Source organism: Solenopsis invicta, chromosome 16, assembly GCF_016802725.1.
Source record: "Solenopsis invicta isolate M01_SB chromosome 16, UNIL_Sinv_3.0, whole genome shotgun sequence".
Lineage (NCBI taxonomy): Eukaryota > Metazoa > Arthropoda > Insecta > Hymenoptera > Formicidae > Solenopsis > Solenopsis invicta.
The window spans coordinates 2,686,935-2,701,607 of record NC_052679.1 but is presented as its reverse complement, the minus strand read 5'-3'; the positions used below and the strand labels follow the sequence as shown (position 1 = coordinate 2,701,607).

At 33.2% G+C, this 14,673-nt stretch overlaps 3 protein-coding genes across 5 annotated transcripts; 1 reads left to right on the top strand and 2 right to left on the bottom strand.

Annotated features, from left to right (window-relative positions):
• Positions 1 to 1,030: 1,030 nt before the first annotated feature.
• Positions 1,031 to 4,220, top strand: LOC105202521. Its single transcript, XM_011171090.3, has 3 exons — positions 1,031 to 1,643; positions 2,756 to 3,147; positions 3,492 to 4,220. Exons 1-3 carry the CDS (start codon positions 1,563 to 1,565, stop codon positions 3,724 to 3,726), a joined length of 708 nt encoding a protein of 235 aa, XP_011169392.1. The 5' UTR covers positions 1,031 to 1,562; the 3' UTR covers positions 3,727 to 4,220.
• On the bottom strand, positions 3,819 to 7,604 carry LOC105202507 (ras-related protein Rab-8A). Of its 2 annotated transcripts, XM_011171072.3 has the most exons (5): positions 6,919 to 7,604; positions 6,585 to 6,645; positions 6,129 to 6,474; positions 5,792 to 5,794; positions 3,819 to 5,169 (listed from the first exon to the last, which is right to left on the bottom strand). In XM_011171072.3, exons 1-5 carry the CDS (start codon positions 7,040 to 7,042, stop codon positions 5,071 to 5,073), a joined length of 633 nt encoding a protein of 210 aa, XP_011169374.1. In that variant the 5' UTR covers positions 7,043 to 7,604; the 3' UTR covers positions 3,819 to 5,070. The 2 variants fall into 2 exon arrangements, with proteins under 2 accessions (XP_011169374.1, XP_011169382.1); XM_011171080.3 differs by lacking the exon at positions 5,792 to 5,794 and having other exon boundaries at positions 6,919 to 7,603.
• Positions 7,605 to 9,007: 1,403 nt separating this feature from the next.
• LOC105202497 lies at positions 9,008 to 14,439 on the bottom strand. 2 transcript variants are annotated; one of them, XM_026131979.2, is made up of 6 exons: positions 14,227 to 14,439; positions 14,044 to 14,145; positions 11,695 to 13,662; positions 11,492 to 11,611; positions 11,254 to 11,407; positions 9,008 to 10,920 (listed from the first exon to the last, which is right to left on the bottom strand). In XM_026131979.2, exons 2-6 carry the CDS (start codon positions 14,072 to 14,074, stop codon positions 10,824 to 10,826), a joined length of 2,370 nt encoding a protein of 789 aa, XP_025987764.1. In that variant the 5' UTR covers positions 14,075 to 14,145; positions 14,227 to 14,439; the 3' UTR covers positions 9,008 to 10,823. The 2 variants fall into 2 exon arrangements, with proteins under 2 accessions (XP_025987764.1, XP_011169364.1); XM_011171062.3 differs by lacking the exon at positions 14,044 to 14,145 and having other exon boundaries at positions 9,060 to 10,920; positions 14,227 to 14,437.
• Between the last annotated feature and the right edge of the window lie 234 nt (positions 14,440 to 14,673).

The following is a 14,673-nucleotide window of genomic DNA, read 5'->3' as shown; positions in this document are numbered from 1 at the left end:
CCGGTTCTTTACCCCCATCTCTCTCTTGCCTCATCGCATCGCTGCTTTCAACCCAGAACTCCATTTGGTCCATGTGCCAGATCTGTAATTCTGGTTGTGAATATACTGGGTGATAATAACGTTCGCCATATAAAGCTCATAACGATAAACGGAAATTGTTAATGCAATGTTGAGCGGATTTTAGTATCTAGTATCATTTAGTATTATCGTCATTTGAAATAGCATAAACATTAAATAGTGCTTAATTATATTAAAAATTATAGACACTAACTTGTCGAATTAGCATTGTCACCATTCCAAGTCGTCACTTAAATAGCATTCGATTACATTAAAAATTGCCGAGTAGATTGGTTTGGATTAGACGTTAACCGTCATGTTTCGAGAGAGACCTATTATTAGTGTGTTTTTTTAACAACAGATTCTTTGAGCGTATCCTAATGTTATTTAGGATTGTTGTTATTTAAAACTATACACAAGCAATAGCTTTCGATACATCAAAAATTATAGAGATTGACTCATAAAGTTAGATATGAATATGTACAAACAAAAGTCAAGGTGTTAAATTTTGTTGAGAGATTCTTTCGGATTTGTCGCCGTTTATAAATGTGAAAAGCGCAAGAGGTGAAACAAGGCACCCTGTAGAGAAATCCTATACAGAAGAGTTATTGCGAGAGGAGATCTCTGAATCACTTTGTTCCCGTTTTAAGCATCTGTGACTTATCTGTTTTCTTTTTTTTTTGTAGGGGGTGGTTAATGCAGCAGTACATGAGAATGAAAAATGGAGAGATGCTCGGGTACTATTCGGGTGTTTTAGAGGCGAAAAATGAATGCAAAGTATGAATGCTCGAGCTCGAGTTCGGCCAAAATTTATGAGAGTTAAAAAGGACGCAACATGTAGAACAAGATAATACTATTAAATGTAATATATTATATATAAATGATACACAGAACAAGCTAACATTATTAAATATTTATTATTATATACTTTTTATTTATTTATTAATATATTGTGTGTATCTAATTTTTTATTATTTATATATAATGTAATATTTTTTATTTATTTATTTTATGTATATATCGAATAAATAGTAAAATAAGATAAATATAATGTGAAATATATCAAAATGTGTGATTTTCGGAAAAAAATTGTACAGCCATTGATGTTAGGTCTACTTTATGTTGCATATAGTATTAATTATAATTTATGAGTCAAATCTCTCGTTTGAAAATCCGCTACTTGCCTTCCTTGAAGATAATCGCAAATGCGAATATGGAAGTTAGCTGATAACTTCAGACGTGTTCTACGTTAATAATTATATTCCAAGACGAAAATATGTCTCAAAATGTGGATGATGTAAACGTATAAGTCTTACATCAATTTATTATCCGAATCATTTATTTAAAAAAAAACCTGCCAGCTGTTTTTCTTACTTGAAGACAACTGTAAACGTAAAAATTAAAGCAGCTAATTTCAGACGCGCGTCTGGTCTCCGCCTCCCTCTTTCTCTCGCCGCGTCAATTAATAATTATACTTCAAGGCGAGAGTACACGCGTTGCGAATTATGGATGAAAATAATACGCCAAGCGTGCAGGATGTCTTTCAATTGGAGCGACAGTTCCGTGAAAAGTTGCAAAGCAATACGGTGAATAATACGACTGTATGCTATATTGATTAACACTTAAAATATAACACTAAAACCTTTACGCCCTTATATACTGTGCACATGTTCTGCACGTATTCATTTCTTAAATCAACGCATGAAACGATATTAATGAATATATTGGATATTGCAGAATATTTAGAGCGTATCAAAGGAAAACTTCGACCGAACTCTGAATTTAATTGACGATTAACGAACAATTGTTTTAGTTTATTAGTGTGAATAAAATAATTTTTTATTGCTTAATCCTTAAACACATAAGTGGGAGACCTTCCCAAAAAAAACTTTACTTTCGTGCCATTTTATTTTAGTTAAGCAATAAAGTTGGTCAATTGTAGCAGTCAATGGAAGAGACTTCAAACTTTTTTTCCACCTAGCCCAAATCTTTTTTCTCAATCCGTCTTCACACAGTAAGCGATCAAAAATATAGGGGAATTTTCAATATGTATTTAAGGGTTACAAAGGAAAAACTAAAATAGGACAAATTTTGTAATTCTGCCGATTGAATTTAATCATTAATTAAGTTAATTGAGATTTGATCGAAGGCGTTTTAATCATTATAATAGAATATGAACCAATGTACCCAGATAAAATAATCAACTTTTGTTTAATATGTAAAAAGATTTGATTAGCAACAAATTATATTACATTAGTTAAAATTAATTATATATAATTAATATAATTCTAATTAAATAATTCTAATTAATTGTGAATATTAATTAGGATTATAGGTAATTAGATTTATATTAATTAGATTTTACTGTGAGTGTGCTAATAGAATTACTAATTTAAATTAATCGTTTGGTGCAAAATTACTTTTATGAAAATTAAATACGCAGTTTTTTGTTTCAAAAAAAAAAAAAATGTTTTTCATCTTGAAATTCGAAAATAATTCAAGTGTATAGACTACTTTAATCAAGAAAATTAGAACAGTCTTAATTTCTTTTCCAAATGGAGAGGTCTAATGATAATAAAACTAGAAATGTATTTTTTAAGGAAGAAAAAAAAGCCTCTCCTTTTATGAAATAAATGTTTTCTCCTATAGTTGTTTCAATCATTAACTATCATATAAATTATGCACATTTCGAGGGTAGGATACCGTGCAGACGATGCAGAAGGAACTTCTGGCAACTCGTCACGCTTTATACAGCAAGGAATTGGAATTGGAAAAAGAGCGTGGTGTTTCCCACGAATTAAGGATGCGTCTGAAAGTGGTCACAGAGGTGGCGAACGAGTCGCAGCAGCAACAAACAAAGAATCAAATCGAGAACGTTCAACTGCGAATCAAATACGACACGATGGTGAAGCAATGTGAATCCCTGAGGAGTCAGGCCGCGACCGCGAAGATGCACGAGGTCGAGTGTATATTCAAAATTCAAAGCTTAGAAGAGAAACTGCGTCAGATAGATGCGAGCAACAAGACAATGGAACAGGCTTTAAAGAAGCTCGAACGTGACAATTCGCGCGTTATTACCACTATCGATCAGTACGTTTGACCTCGTTATGAAGGCTTGTCGAATATTCACTGTTCTCGATTACTAAGTCTTTTTAATTTTTATAATAAATTATATATATATATATATATATATATATATATATTAAATAAAACAAATAATCTTAATATTATCTTACTCTTAATTTTATATATTTTAGATGCATCTTTATTTCCAATTTTAATTTCAATTTAATATTATATATGAGCGGCCTTATTTCCAATCTTAACTCATAATTTTAATGACAGATTCTCCGATTGATTTTTTGCGACGATAACATCAATAATAGAGCGAAAATTTAATCTTGTAGTTACATAATTCATTATTGACCTTTTAGCAATATCGCGAAACTTACAGAGGAGCATCAATTTCTGCAGAAATCCTGCGAACAGATTATTATCCTCAACCAACGCTTACAAACAGTGGGTCTGTGCACGCACGCGATACATCAAAAGGATAAAGCGAAAATCAAAGATTTGGAATATATGCTAGCTTCAATGACGGTCAGGAACGCAGGCTCCGCAGAAGAATCAATGGAATCTGTAAATTACGGTGCACATCCGAAGATATGAAAATCATTTCCGTCATCCACATAAAGAATAGGATAGGATTTTATCAATAAATATATTGACACGTGTTATGTACAGGATTAATAAAAAATGTATTATAATAATCGTTTGTATATTTAAGTATAAGTTGAACAAATTCCGATGATAAAAATGCATACTTGCTGGATGCACATCATGACAACCAGCGAACAAAAGAGATTTGTTTATTCTTTTTTTACTGCCGATCCATGTAAACGAATCTATCTCTATATGCAAAGTAAATCCGCCGGAAGATAAGCTTCGCGTACTCATGCTCGTCGCTCTCTCTTTTTCTTTGCTTTAGACCTAATAAAAATTCTATGACTATCCGTGATATAACAAAATTGTCTCTATAAAGTTCTTGTTCAATTCGTCACAAGGCATTTTAGTTACATCAGTTAATGCTCTAGTACACTTTACGTTTTTCCCGTTAATTTTGTGAAAAAGCTATATCTGCTTAATAACAGTATAAAAACGATCGTGATACCTATACTGCTTAATCTTATTTATTTTTTCTTACTCTTAGTCATTGTATGTGATGTTGTACGATGTGTGATGTATGTTTCTATATATAGTAAATATATATTTATATTTATATATATTTATATATATATATACCTTCATAGACACCACGGTCCTCTGATAAAAGAGAAACATACACGATGTAAATCATATTGAAATATGAATTGCAGAATTTCGTGCATATGAAATTATACTTCATCCCATTGCCATAAAAATTAAGTAACGCATTTTTTCACTTTATAGTAATTTTTCAATAAAAATTAAAAAATCAACTATTAGCTTTAATGTAAGAAAACCAGAGGAGAAGTTCATTATGTGTTTAAAATATCACGTGCGACACGATGTTAACTGATTTAATAAATTACGTCATAATTTTTTTAAAAGACATGAAAAAATACAGATCACATTAGATTCCGGTTAACTTAAATTATCGCACAACTATTTCATCTAAATCCATTTAATTACACTGATTAACAAGTAGAATATTTGCATAACAAACTACAGCAGTTGCATCAATTAAAACGACACGCACACAACTCTCCCTTCTTATATAACATATAAAAAGTTTTAATACTTTCTCCTCTGAGGGTTTCTTCGGCAAAAAAAAAACATAAACTCATGCAAATAATTTCTGAGTCTTTAATACAATGCGATAACGTTTCATTATCAAGGAATAAACCCACTATACCCGATACTTGGGATATGAAAAGTTCCACGGAACATCAGTTTTGTTCGACGAAATGAACATAAGTAAATAATGATAGTAAATAGATGCGCCTCCTCGAATAGTAGAAAATATTTGGGGGGTCAGAGTATAATACAACGGGTGAGCCAAAAAGGTGGCTTCCTTTGTGGTTCTGAAGCTTTCAACTGATGACCGCCGCCTTTCGGTGGATTCGATGCCTCCTGCGTAAAACAAGATACGGTGTTAACGGACCGTACACGATACAATATAAACAGATATGTTTAGTGCACAAAACTCATCGTGATCTTATGTCATTTTTTATATATGTTGTTCATAACCAGAAAAAATATTGTTCAGTATAACAATTAAGATATAATGTTAATAAATGCAAACGTAACATAGCATGCGTATTATTGTGATTGCTATTTGATCAATTATTAAAAACATTGATCACAAAGTTAATTGTAAATAGCGTGACGCAAATCCACAGATGATAAGCAAACTCAAGGAGTTTTTTTAATTCAATGGTTGATCAATCAATGAACTAAAAAATTCACCTTTAGTGCAATGTAATGCAAAAACGACATAAAGCAAGACCTATATAATGGATGTTAATGGATGTTGCTTGAGTTAATACAGATATTTGATTAGCATAAATAGTATTAGTAGAGATTTGCTTGCATAAATATTATCGAAATAAATTAATGAATAGGAGCCACATATGGTATATGACACGAAATGCAGTGGTATATTATCACAACTTTGCTTTGTTAATTGTTATGTTACAGATACATTTCGAGATGTGTAATTAACTAAAAACCAATGGTGTATGAAGAAAGTTACCTTCTGCCAAGATAGACCAGCACCAAACACAGAGAAACAGAGACAGGAAACAGAGAAACAGTGGTTATTTTGTAATACATATAAGAAAAAAAATGTTTGTGTGAAAACTAATATGTGATTAAGCATATATCTTTCCTAATTTATATTACACTAATTATCAATCTACATAATAAATTTTTAGATATGGAAGACTTTACATGTTGAAATAGAAATATTGATTATAACATATTAATCATGGAAAATTGATCATAAACTCTAATTTGGACAATCAATATATCTCAATAATCTCAATATATCTCGTTAAAGAGGGTACATGGTACAATTCATGTTTTCTCACCAGTTTCTTTTCCATTTTCGCTTTGATATCACGCGCCAGAGTATAAAACGCCTCTTCCACATTGATACTAGATTTCGCCGAGGTTTCCATAAACTTAATGCCGTATTCCACAGCCAGTTGCTCACCTCTCTCCTTAGTCACTTGCCTTTTATCTGTAAGCTCACACTTATTGCCTAACAACATTTTCTCCACATCCGCTGACGCGTTTTCCTCTATGTTACGAATCCAGTTTTTAATGTTTTCGAAACTTTTGTCATTTGTAACGTCGTACACCAACATGATTCCCATCGCGCCGCGGTAGTACGCTGTGGTTATGGTGCGAAACCTCTCTTGTCCAGCGGTGTCCCTATAAGTGCAAATACATTCATTGTAAATCTAGTAATACTAGTCACCTCGATCTTAATTGCGCTCTACTAAGCGACAAAAACAGTGAGAAAGAATATGAAGTATATTTACCATATTTGTAACTTAATTTTCTTCCCATCCAACTCGATGGTACGAATCTTAAAGTCGATACCTGAAACGTACAATAAAATAGAATGAATCAAGATCTATAGATACTGAGGCGCGCGGCACAGGATGAATCACGTTACTGTAAATGCGTCAACGGGACATAATGTGCTCTTTGTCTATTATCGAATGACATTCGGCCCGCGCGCGCGACGGCATGTTTTCTCGAGAGAGAGAGACACACCCCGGCCGCCGAGCCAGTGATTAATAAACGCACGTAAACGAGGCGGAAATCGTAGGAAGGTAAGGAAGAGGGGAGAAGGGACAGAAGACAACGTACCGATGGTCGAGATGAAGGTGGTGTTGAACGCATCCTCGGAGAATCGGAACAGCACACAGGTCTTGCCCACGCCGGAGTCCCCGATCAGCAGCAGCTTGAATAAATAATCGTATGTCTTTGCCATTGTCGCCGCCGATGATGGGCACGAGTTTCACTACCGAGCGATCTCTATCGCTCACCCCACGACCCCCGTGCGCTTCGTAGACGGCGCTTCCTGGCGTTTGTGACGACCACACGAACTCGAAGACCAGCTGGCCGAGACACTCTCTCTCTCTCTCTCTCTCCTTGTCACTATCTCCCTCTTCCTCTTACTCTCCGCTCTTCACCGAAGATATCTAACTGCCTCGTCCGCGAGACATTTGACGAAGCGCGTTCTCCTTCCTCCGGTGCTCGCCTGCTTGCTCACTCTCTTTTCGTCTCTCTTTCTCTATCTGCTCCGGGCTGCTCTTCCGACGGGATCACCGACTTTTCGGATACGATGACAGCACCAACGGGCGGTGACGCGTGGCTCTACGCGCGCGAGAATCCGCGCGGAAGAAGAGGGGCTCGCTCGCGTATCCACTCGTACACGCTCGCGACCGCGCGACCGCGAATTAGTAAAGCGGATTAATCGTGCAAAACATCTGTCACAAAAAAGCGGTGACAGCCGTCCCCGATCGACGCGATTTTGCCCCGGTGTAGTGGTCACCTTGCCTCCGTCGAGCGCGCGTGCGCGCCGATTGCGTTTTATATGCATGCGTACGCAACACGTGTCTCGTCATCCGCGGCGAGTTTAGACCGCGTCCCCATCAACATGATGTAAAAAACAAGGTGAAACAACGCGCATCGTCGGCGGCTCGATGCGCGGTAAGAGGCGTGGCTCAATTTGATGCGCCAATGAAATTTGGGTCCAAATATATCCGCGCAATTTAAATACGAAACAATCGTATGTAGTCACACGTACTTAAAATGTAGAAGTTGTTAAAAAAACAATATATAAAAATGTAAAAATACTTGAAATTTATTATCTTTAACACAAATCACTGTTGCAATAAACACTGTTGTTAAAAACATGAAATATAACAATTTAGCCATACACATAAGCTCATTCTTATAACTTTCCAAATTTCTTCTAATCCAAGTTTAAAAAATTTGAAATCACAATTTTCATTAATGTACAAAGTCTCAACCTTACCTTCACGTTCTTCTTTTTTTAAATAGCTTTGAATTTCTTTGATTCACCAATTATTTCAAATTCACGTATAAATACAAGTATACATACGTCCCAGTACCGGAGCCGTAGCCATGTTGAATCTCAAAATTTGGACCCAGTTCTGATTGGTCTAGAGTATGGTCTACTGCGCATCTGGTTACTTGTTTCACCTTTCTTCTTACATCATGCCCATCAATTGCGATGAGATTGCGGTCTGCACTGCGCCGAGCGCTCGAACTTGAAATTATCTAGATAAGATAAAGAGGAGCTAAATTACATATAAACGTATCTAAATAATTTTTATTTAGATATAAGATAAAACATCGTTTTATTTCTAAATAATTTTATGATATATATTGTTGAGCAAAACAATTTAAGATATGAAAGCTATATATTTATAGTTTTGTTTATAAATCTTTGTTTTGTAAAAACAAAAGTTCTTTAAATAATTAAATCTGATAAAGAATGTTTTTCTTTTAATTTGAATCAATATACAAATAAAAATCAAAGTTGAAAAAGTACAGGAAATTAACTATAATTGTATAATGATTGACAAAGTGTAAAAGTTTTCGAGCCACTTGTAATTTTAGAATAATTTTTGAAAAAATTGAAGTGCGCTGAAGACAATACTTTGTACTCGTTGTTCACATTAATTTAGATAATTTATAAAAGATAATACTTAAAGTATTATACTTCAATACTTTTATATGTGTATATTCTCTAAGTTGTCTCAAAATTCCAGTCATGATAGAAGTGCAGCTTTTCAAAATTGAATTTACGGCGATCTTAAATGTAAGATCGAACCACATATACATATCCCAAAAGTACAGACCACTACAATTCCATACAAAAATGAAAGGACAGAAACAAAGTTCCTCTTCCATATCGCATAAAATATTTTTTATAGACAAGATAGAAAGAATCTTTATTATAGAAACACAATACATCATTCTTTTATCCTTTTTTTTAGATTACACATTGAATTTTGCTTAGTATGCGACATATATACAATTTGTATATATACTCGATAATCTTACTCTCATTTAAAAAAAATTTCAGCAAAGTAAGGCCAGTATTACCTTAGATGTTAATTTCTTTCTTTTTAGTACAAAATTTCAATAATCATTAAGGTTTTTCAATAATCTTATAATATCAGAGCTTTCAAAAAAGATTTTAACTTGCAAAGTCAAAATCTTAACTAAAAATTCATTTTGGCTTCTTGTCTCACAAATTTTTAATTTGATTAACCTTCCGTATTATAATAAAGAGATCGATTAGACAAAATGCCATAATATCCATTTTAACCATCAAACTATCTGAAAAAAGGCGATTGACCTTTACATCCTTCCTGTTAAAATAATCTTTCATTTAGTGATGCAATTTTTTTTTGGATTGGGTTTTTTCGCGTTACCTTTCAAAGATACTTTCAAAGCTAACAAAAAAAAGCTATTCTGTCATAGACATTATTAAGTAATGCACATTAAATATCACGTACACATATGCATATATATATACACAAAGGACAAGTTTTTAGAAATGATACCAAATGATACCAAATTAGGTTTCTGAAATTATGAGAAATAATTTTATAATTAACCATTAGTATATACGATTGGGTCATCCGTGTCCTGTGTATTTCTTTTTCTTAAAATATTATAATTAATTACGTAATATTTATATACATTTTTTTATGAACACAAATTAATATTTTCTAAAGATGTTAAAGTATATGTAAGAATCACTTAATAATTTTTTATTAAGTATATTTGGAAAAATGATGAAAATTAATCCAGACACGAACGACCTATCGTGTCTAGAGAACTGGAAAATTATCGTGCGTACTAAGAGTTAATTTATACACCATTATTATCAAAGATGGGCTAGAACATTTTTATTAAGTACTGTATTAAATCTTTATACGAGCTTATTTAGCAATATTGCTAATATTAGCTTAATAGCTAATATCAATTATAAAGATAAATTAAACTATATTATTTGTGGATCACTTAAATAAAAAGCTGGTCAAGTCAGTTTTTTTTTTAAACCAAATGACTTATTAAGACTTATTAATCTTAATACGCAAAAATGTGTGGCTTAAAAACAAACACAAAAATATATAATGCTTATCTTAGAAATTACCTTATTATCTCTTAGCCATTTTATTAACTATTAAATCATTTGTTGTCCTCGTAATTAATAATTCAAAGGCCTTTTATTTCATTGCAAGATTTAAAATTACTTTAAAAAATATGTAATTTTGTAAAAGATGTTAGGTCTGTTTTAGGCTGGCATACTTGTAAAGCAATATGTAAAAAAACCCCAAAACATATTGCTTATTATAATTATACTTATCATGAAAACAATTTTGTACAACCATATGTTAAAGAAATATTTTATTAATGTATTTAATTTTCATCTAATTTTTCTTTTACATATAATAAGAAATTGTTTATATGTAAATTGATTATGTATGTAACAATATTTTAGAGTTGTTCCTTCAGAAGGAAAAAAGGACAACATATGATACAAGTATTTCTTAATATTTACATGAATATAATCAAATACTTAAAATATTTCTTGAATGTCTTCTCTCCCCTAAAGTTTTTAAATTAGTATATATTAGCAAAAACACGTATTTCAAAAGAGAAAAACTTATATGATAAATTATATTAAAAAGAAAAATCGAGGAACATGCAGCATGAAGTATAGATCTTTATGGATTTAAATTGCGAGCCTTCATTTGCAGTTCGAACCGTCGATTTATTCGTACACCCTGCAGCATCAATCGCGTTTCATTTTGTTGCTTTTCCCTGCAAATATTCATATTTGCATTATTCGTGTAAAATTTTATATTAAATTATTTTAAAATTCTGCATTGATCTCTACATATCTAACATTTAAAATCCTTACGTCACTATAATTGCAATGTTTAAAATTTGATAAAATTCGAATTATTTTAAGCTTGGAATATATCTTTGTTCTTTCACTGTCAATGCTAAAGATTTAATTATACAACGTGTAAATTAAATTTTTAGTACTGGTAGTGTATATCGAAATGTAATCATAAATAAAGACACTATTTTGCGAATAAACTGGTTTTGTAAAACTTATAAAATGTTTTTCTTAAAATAAATTTGATGTACCTTGAAAAAACAGTATGTTTTTTCAACACAAGATGAGTGGCTTCTGGTTTTTTCAACTTAAACCCAAATCTATTGTGTACACCGTCTTTTGTATCAGTTGGTAATGGCTTCTTTCCTTCTGTCTTCATGTCTGCTTTCGGAGTTTTATTCGTAGCTACAAAAAGAATTTACACAAAATAATTAACATTTAATAAAAATTGTCAAAATGTATCCAAAATAATAAATGTTATCAAATTACTGAACGCTGAGTGTCTGGCTGCCAAACGTTTCTTTACATCCACGAGCGATTCCGACTTAGCAAACATTTGCTCATGTATCCTTCCGAAATTTGGTACTTTTTTCGTCGATGATTTTTTCTCTATAAATAAATCCACGCGTTATTAAAATATGAAATAAATAAACACAAATGTAGAATTAGAAAGTAACTTGATTTTGTTTTACCTGATTTTTTTTCAACTGGTGCAATGGTTTTGGGTGTAATTTGAATTTTACTCAATTGAGCTTGCGGCATGCTTCTTAGACTTGATCTCTTATTAGAAGAAATTAATGAGTTTCGAATGAACTTTGAAGTTTCTTTTTTCGATTTGTGTGCTGAACTTATGACATTATTGCTATGTGTACTAATATTATCTAATATGCTTGATCCATTCAACTTATTAATTGATTTTTGTTCACTGTCTGAGTCAGACGTTACATTCGCAAAGCGTACTTTAGTTTTCTTAACAGTGTCCTTCAAGGACATGTTTAAATTCGCATCTGACACAGTACGTTTGTTAATCATTTGTCGTAAATTTGATGTATGTGGTTGTTCCAGTTCATAAGTGTTATCTTTACTGTTTTTTGGGCTCTCTTCTATTTTATTATCCTTGTCATAAGTGACGTCTTGTTTTACGTTCTTGGCACTTGAGAAGCGAGATTGACTAGTATTAATTTCTTGATCAAATAGAGAAGGTTCAGATACATTTTCAATGTCTGTATTTTTATCTATTGTACTAGACAGCTGCACATTGGATTGATTCCTAGATCTTGATCTACTATTAAGAGATGTGTTATTTATAGAAGCAATAGAAGTATTGGACGACAAGCTAGTGTCCATAAATATCATTTTTTCCTCTCGTGGAGTGGACGACATTAAAGGTACGGATGACTTATCCTCTTGTATTGATGTATTATGTTTAATTCTTGGTGATATTCTGTTGATATTACTAATTTGTAATTTCTCCATACTATTATTCCTTAATTTAGTGCTGGAATTTCGCTTAGGAGACTTGCTTAGAGAAACTTTTTTAACTGGTGTTAACACCTTAAAATTGCTTTCTCTCCTTATACTAACTGAGCAATATCCTATTTTGGGTAAAGAGTTTGATCGATTCTTGCTAGTAGTCATTAAAGTGTATTTTCGTTTCACAGTCTCGGGCGACAGCTTTTCCAATAGTACTACAGGTTCCGCACACACATCTTTTATTTGTGAAGCTGACAAGGTTTTCATTATTTTTGGATTTAATAAACGTTGTTTGATCTGTGACAGATTCTTTTTCTTGATAAAGGGAGACTCTTTTGTGCTAATTTTGGACAATTTGGCGTTGTCAAAATTTAGTTTAGTGCAAGGACTAGTAGGAGACTCTTTTACTAAGCTTCTACTCATCTGGGACGAAGATAACTTCGATTTGCGCGATTTTGATTTTGATTTCGGCGACCTCAATACTATTTTCGGCGATTTCGAAAATTTATGTACTATCCTCTTTAAATTTATACCAGATTTCTTACGTTCACTTTTTGCCTTTGGTGACGCCTTTTTATCGGCCGAATTGGAATTATTGCCTGCGACAACAAGAGATAACTTTCTTGGACTCTTTAACAGTTTCGGTATGGCTATCGAATGCGTCTTTGGAGAGCCTAAGGAGATCGGCGATTTTTTGGGTGTCTTTTTAGATCTGTGAGGTGTAAGACTGAGTTTAGGAGGGGTGCTTTTGGGAGTGATTACGAGAGGTGATGACTTCACATTTGTGACAGAGGTCTTTTGCTGCAATTTTCCATTAGACATTTTCTCTGAATTCTTTGAAGTATTCATCTGAGCTAAATCAGTCCTGACGAGTTCTACCATTGCAATACTATCGCAATACTTGTTTCTTAATAGTGCAATCGATGAATTAGAATCCACATCGCTGCCCTTTTGTACAACAGATGTATCCTTTGTTTCCGCTACTTTGTCTAAGTTTAGTCTTCGGCGAGAAGTTTTCTTTGTGGATTTTATTACTGATACTTCTATATCAGGTGATTGCTTTTTGGTGCTCTGCTTAGCAGCAACAGACTTCTTCCTCTGCCTGGTTCTTTGCACCGATATGGCCACATCCTGGCTTGCATTTTTCTCGACTTCCTTCTGTGCCTTAGATCTAGTGGAAATAGCAGCTGTAAAGTAACAAAATGACTCAAATATTTTTACCTTTCAAAACTTCAAACTTTGCAATGAATGATTTATTTAAGACCAAACTTCAATTAACTTGTCAAATAATATATTATAACAAGTTATATTTTTTACACATAAAATTATTAATTATTGTTCAACAAAGAAAGAGTAGTGTTCACTTCTATCAAAATATAAATAAATTTTAATCTCTCTTTAAACTTATTCTTTGTTTTTCTAATATTTGGATTTCAAAAAGAATAAACGAGAATAAACAAGATCGAGATTAAATTTAATCTACGTTGATAAAAATAGACATATAGAAAGTAAGTCAAATGGTTGCAGATCCGGAGAACCAATGTGCCGGTCGAGTTAATTGGAGTTACTTGGTCGGAGTTGCCCATTAGTTGGAGTCATTTGAATAACTTGTTCGATCGATACGGTAAATCAGCGCGCCTCGAATTCCCGAAACCACGCACGATGAAATGCTAAGGAAAATTCGTCATTTACGAAAGAACTATAACCTTATACTTCGAAATCATCAAAACGCCCGTATACTCGTTTCTTACCTGCACGAGTTCGTCTGGGCGACATTCGTCCTGTTCGTCGTACTATTCGCGACGTGGTCTATCGCGAATGCACCCAAATGCACCTTCCCAAATGGACACTTCGGCACAGCCGATTTTTGCCGCTACTCCGATAATCGTTTTGGATCGCCAATTCAGCTTGAGCGTGGCTCAATCGACTCGGTACTCGGTACGGGCAGCCCAGCCGTTCTTGCGCGCCTATTTCTCCAGCCAATCGCGACGTGCGTCTGTCTACGCGTCACAGATGCATGCACTGGATTGGCTGACATCGCAAGTGTGAAACTTCAAATGACAACGTAACTGACGCCATAAGAAATCACGTCAAACGCGTAAAACGCTTTAAAAACGTGGTATATTCTGCTGCTGCTATGTTGGTTAAACCAGGTTAAACAAAGCTAAACAACAAGAATCCGTATTGATATGTTGTCA

Excerpts from the sequence above, each read along its gene's own strand:
- LOC105202497 (XM_026131979.2), bottom strand. The coding sequence starts at position 14,074 with ATGACTCCAACTAATGGGCAACTCCGACCAA. Across the intron at positions 11,408-11,491 it reads AGCCAGACACTCAGCGTTCA|CTACGAATAAAACTCCGAAA; the intron begins GTAATTTGATAA and ends TTCTTTTTGTAG. Across the intron at positions 10,921-11,253 it reads AAACATACTGTTTTTTCAAG|GGAAAAGCAACAAAATGAAA; the intron begins GTACATCAAATT and ends GAATATTTGCAG.
- LOC105202521 (XM_011171090.3), top strand. The coding sequence starts at position 1,563 with ATGGATGAAAATAATACGCCAAGCGTGCAGGATGTCTTTCAATTGGAG. Across the intron at positions 1,644-2,755 it reads AAAAGTTGCAAAGCAATACG|GATACCGTGCAGACGATGCA; the intron begins GTGAATAATACG and ends TTTCGAGGGTAG. Across the intron at positions 3,148-3,491 it reads GTTATTACCACTATCGATCA|CAATATCGCGAAACTTACAG; the intron begins GTACGTTTGACC and ends TTGACCTTTTAG.
- LOC105202507 (XM_011171072.3), bottom strand. The coding sequence starts at position 7,042 with ATGGCAAAGACATACGATTATTTATTCAAGCTGCTGCTGATCGGGGAC. Across the intron at positions 6,646-6,918 it reads CACCTTCATCTCGACCATCG|GTATCGACTTTAAGATTCGT; the intron begins GTACGTTGTCTT and ends TGTACGTTTCAG. Across the intron at positions 6,475-6,584 it reads AAAATTAAGTTACAAATATG|GGACACCGCTGGACAAGAGA; the intron begins GTAAATATACTT and ends TTGCACTTATAG.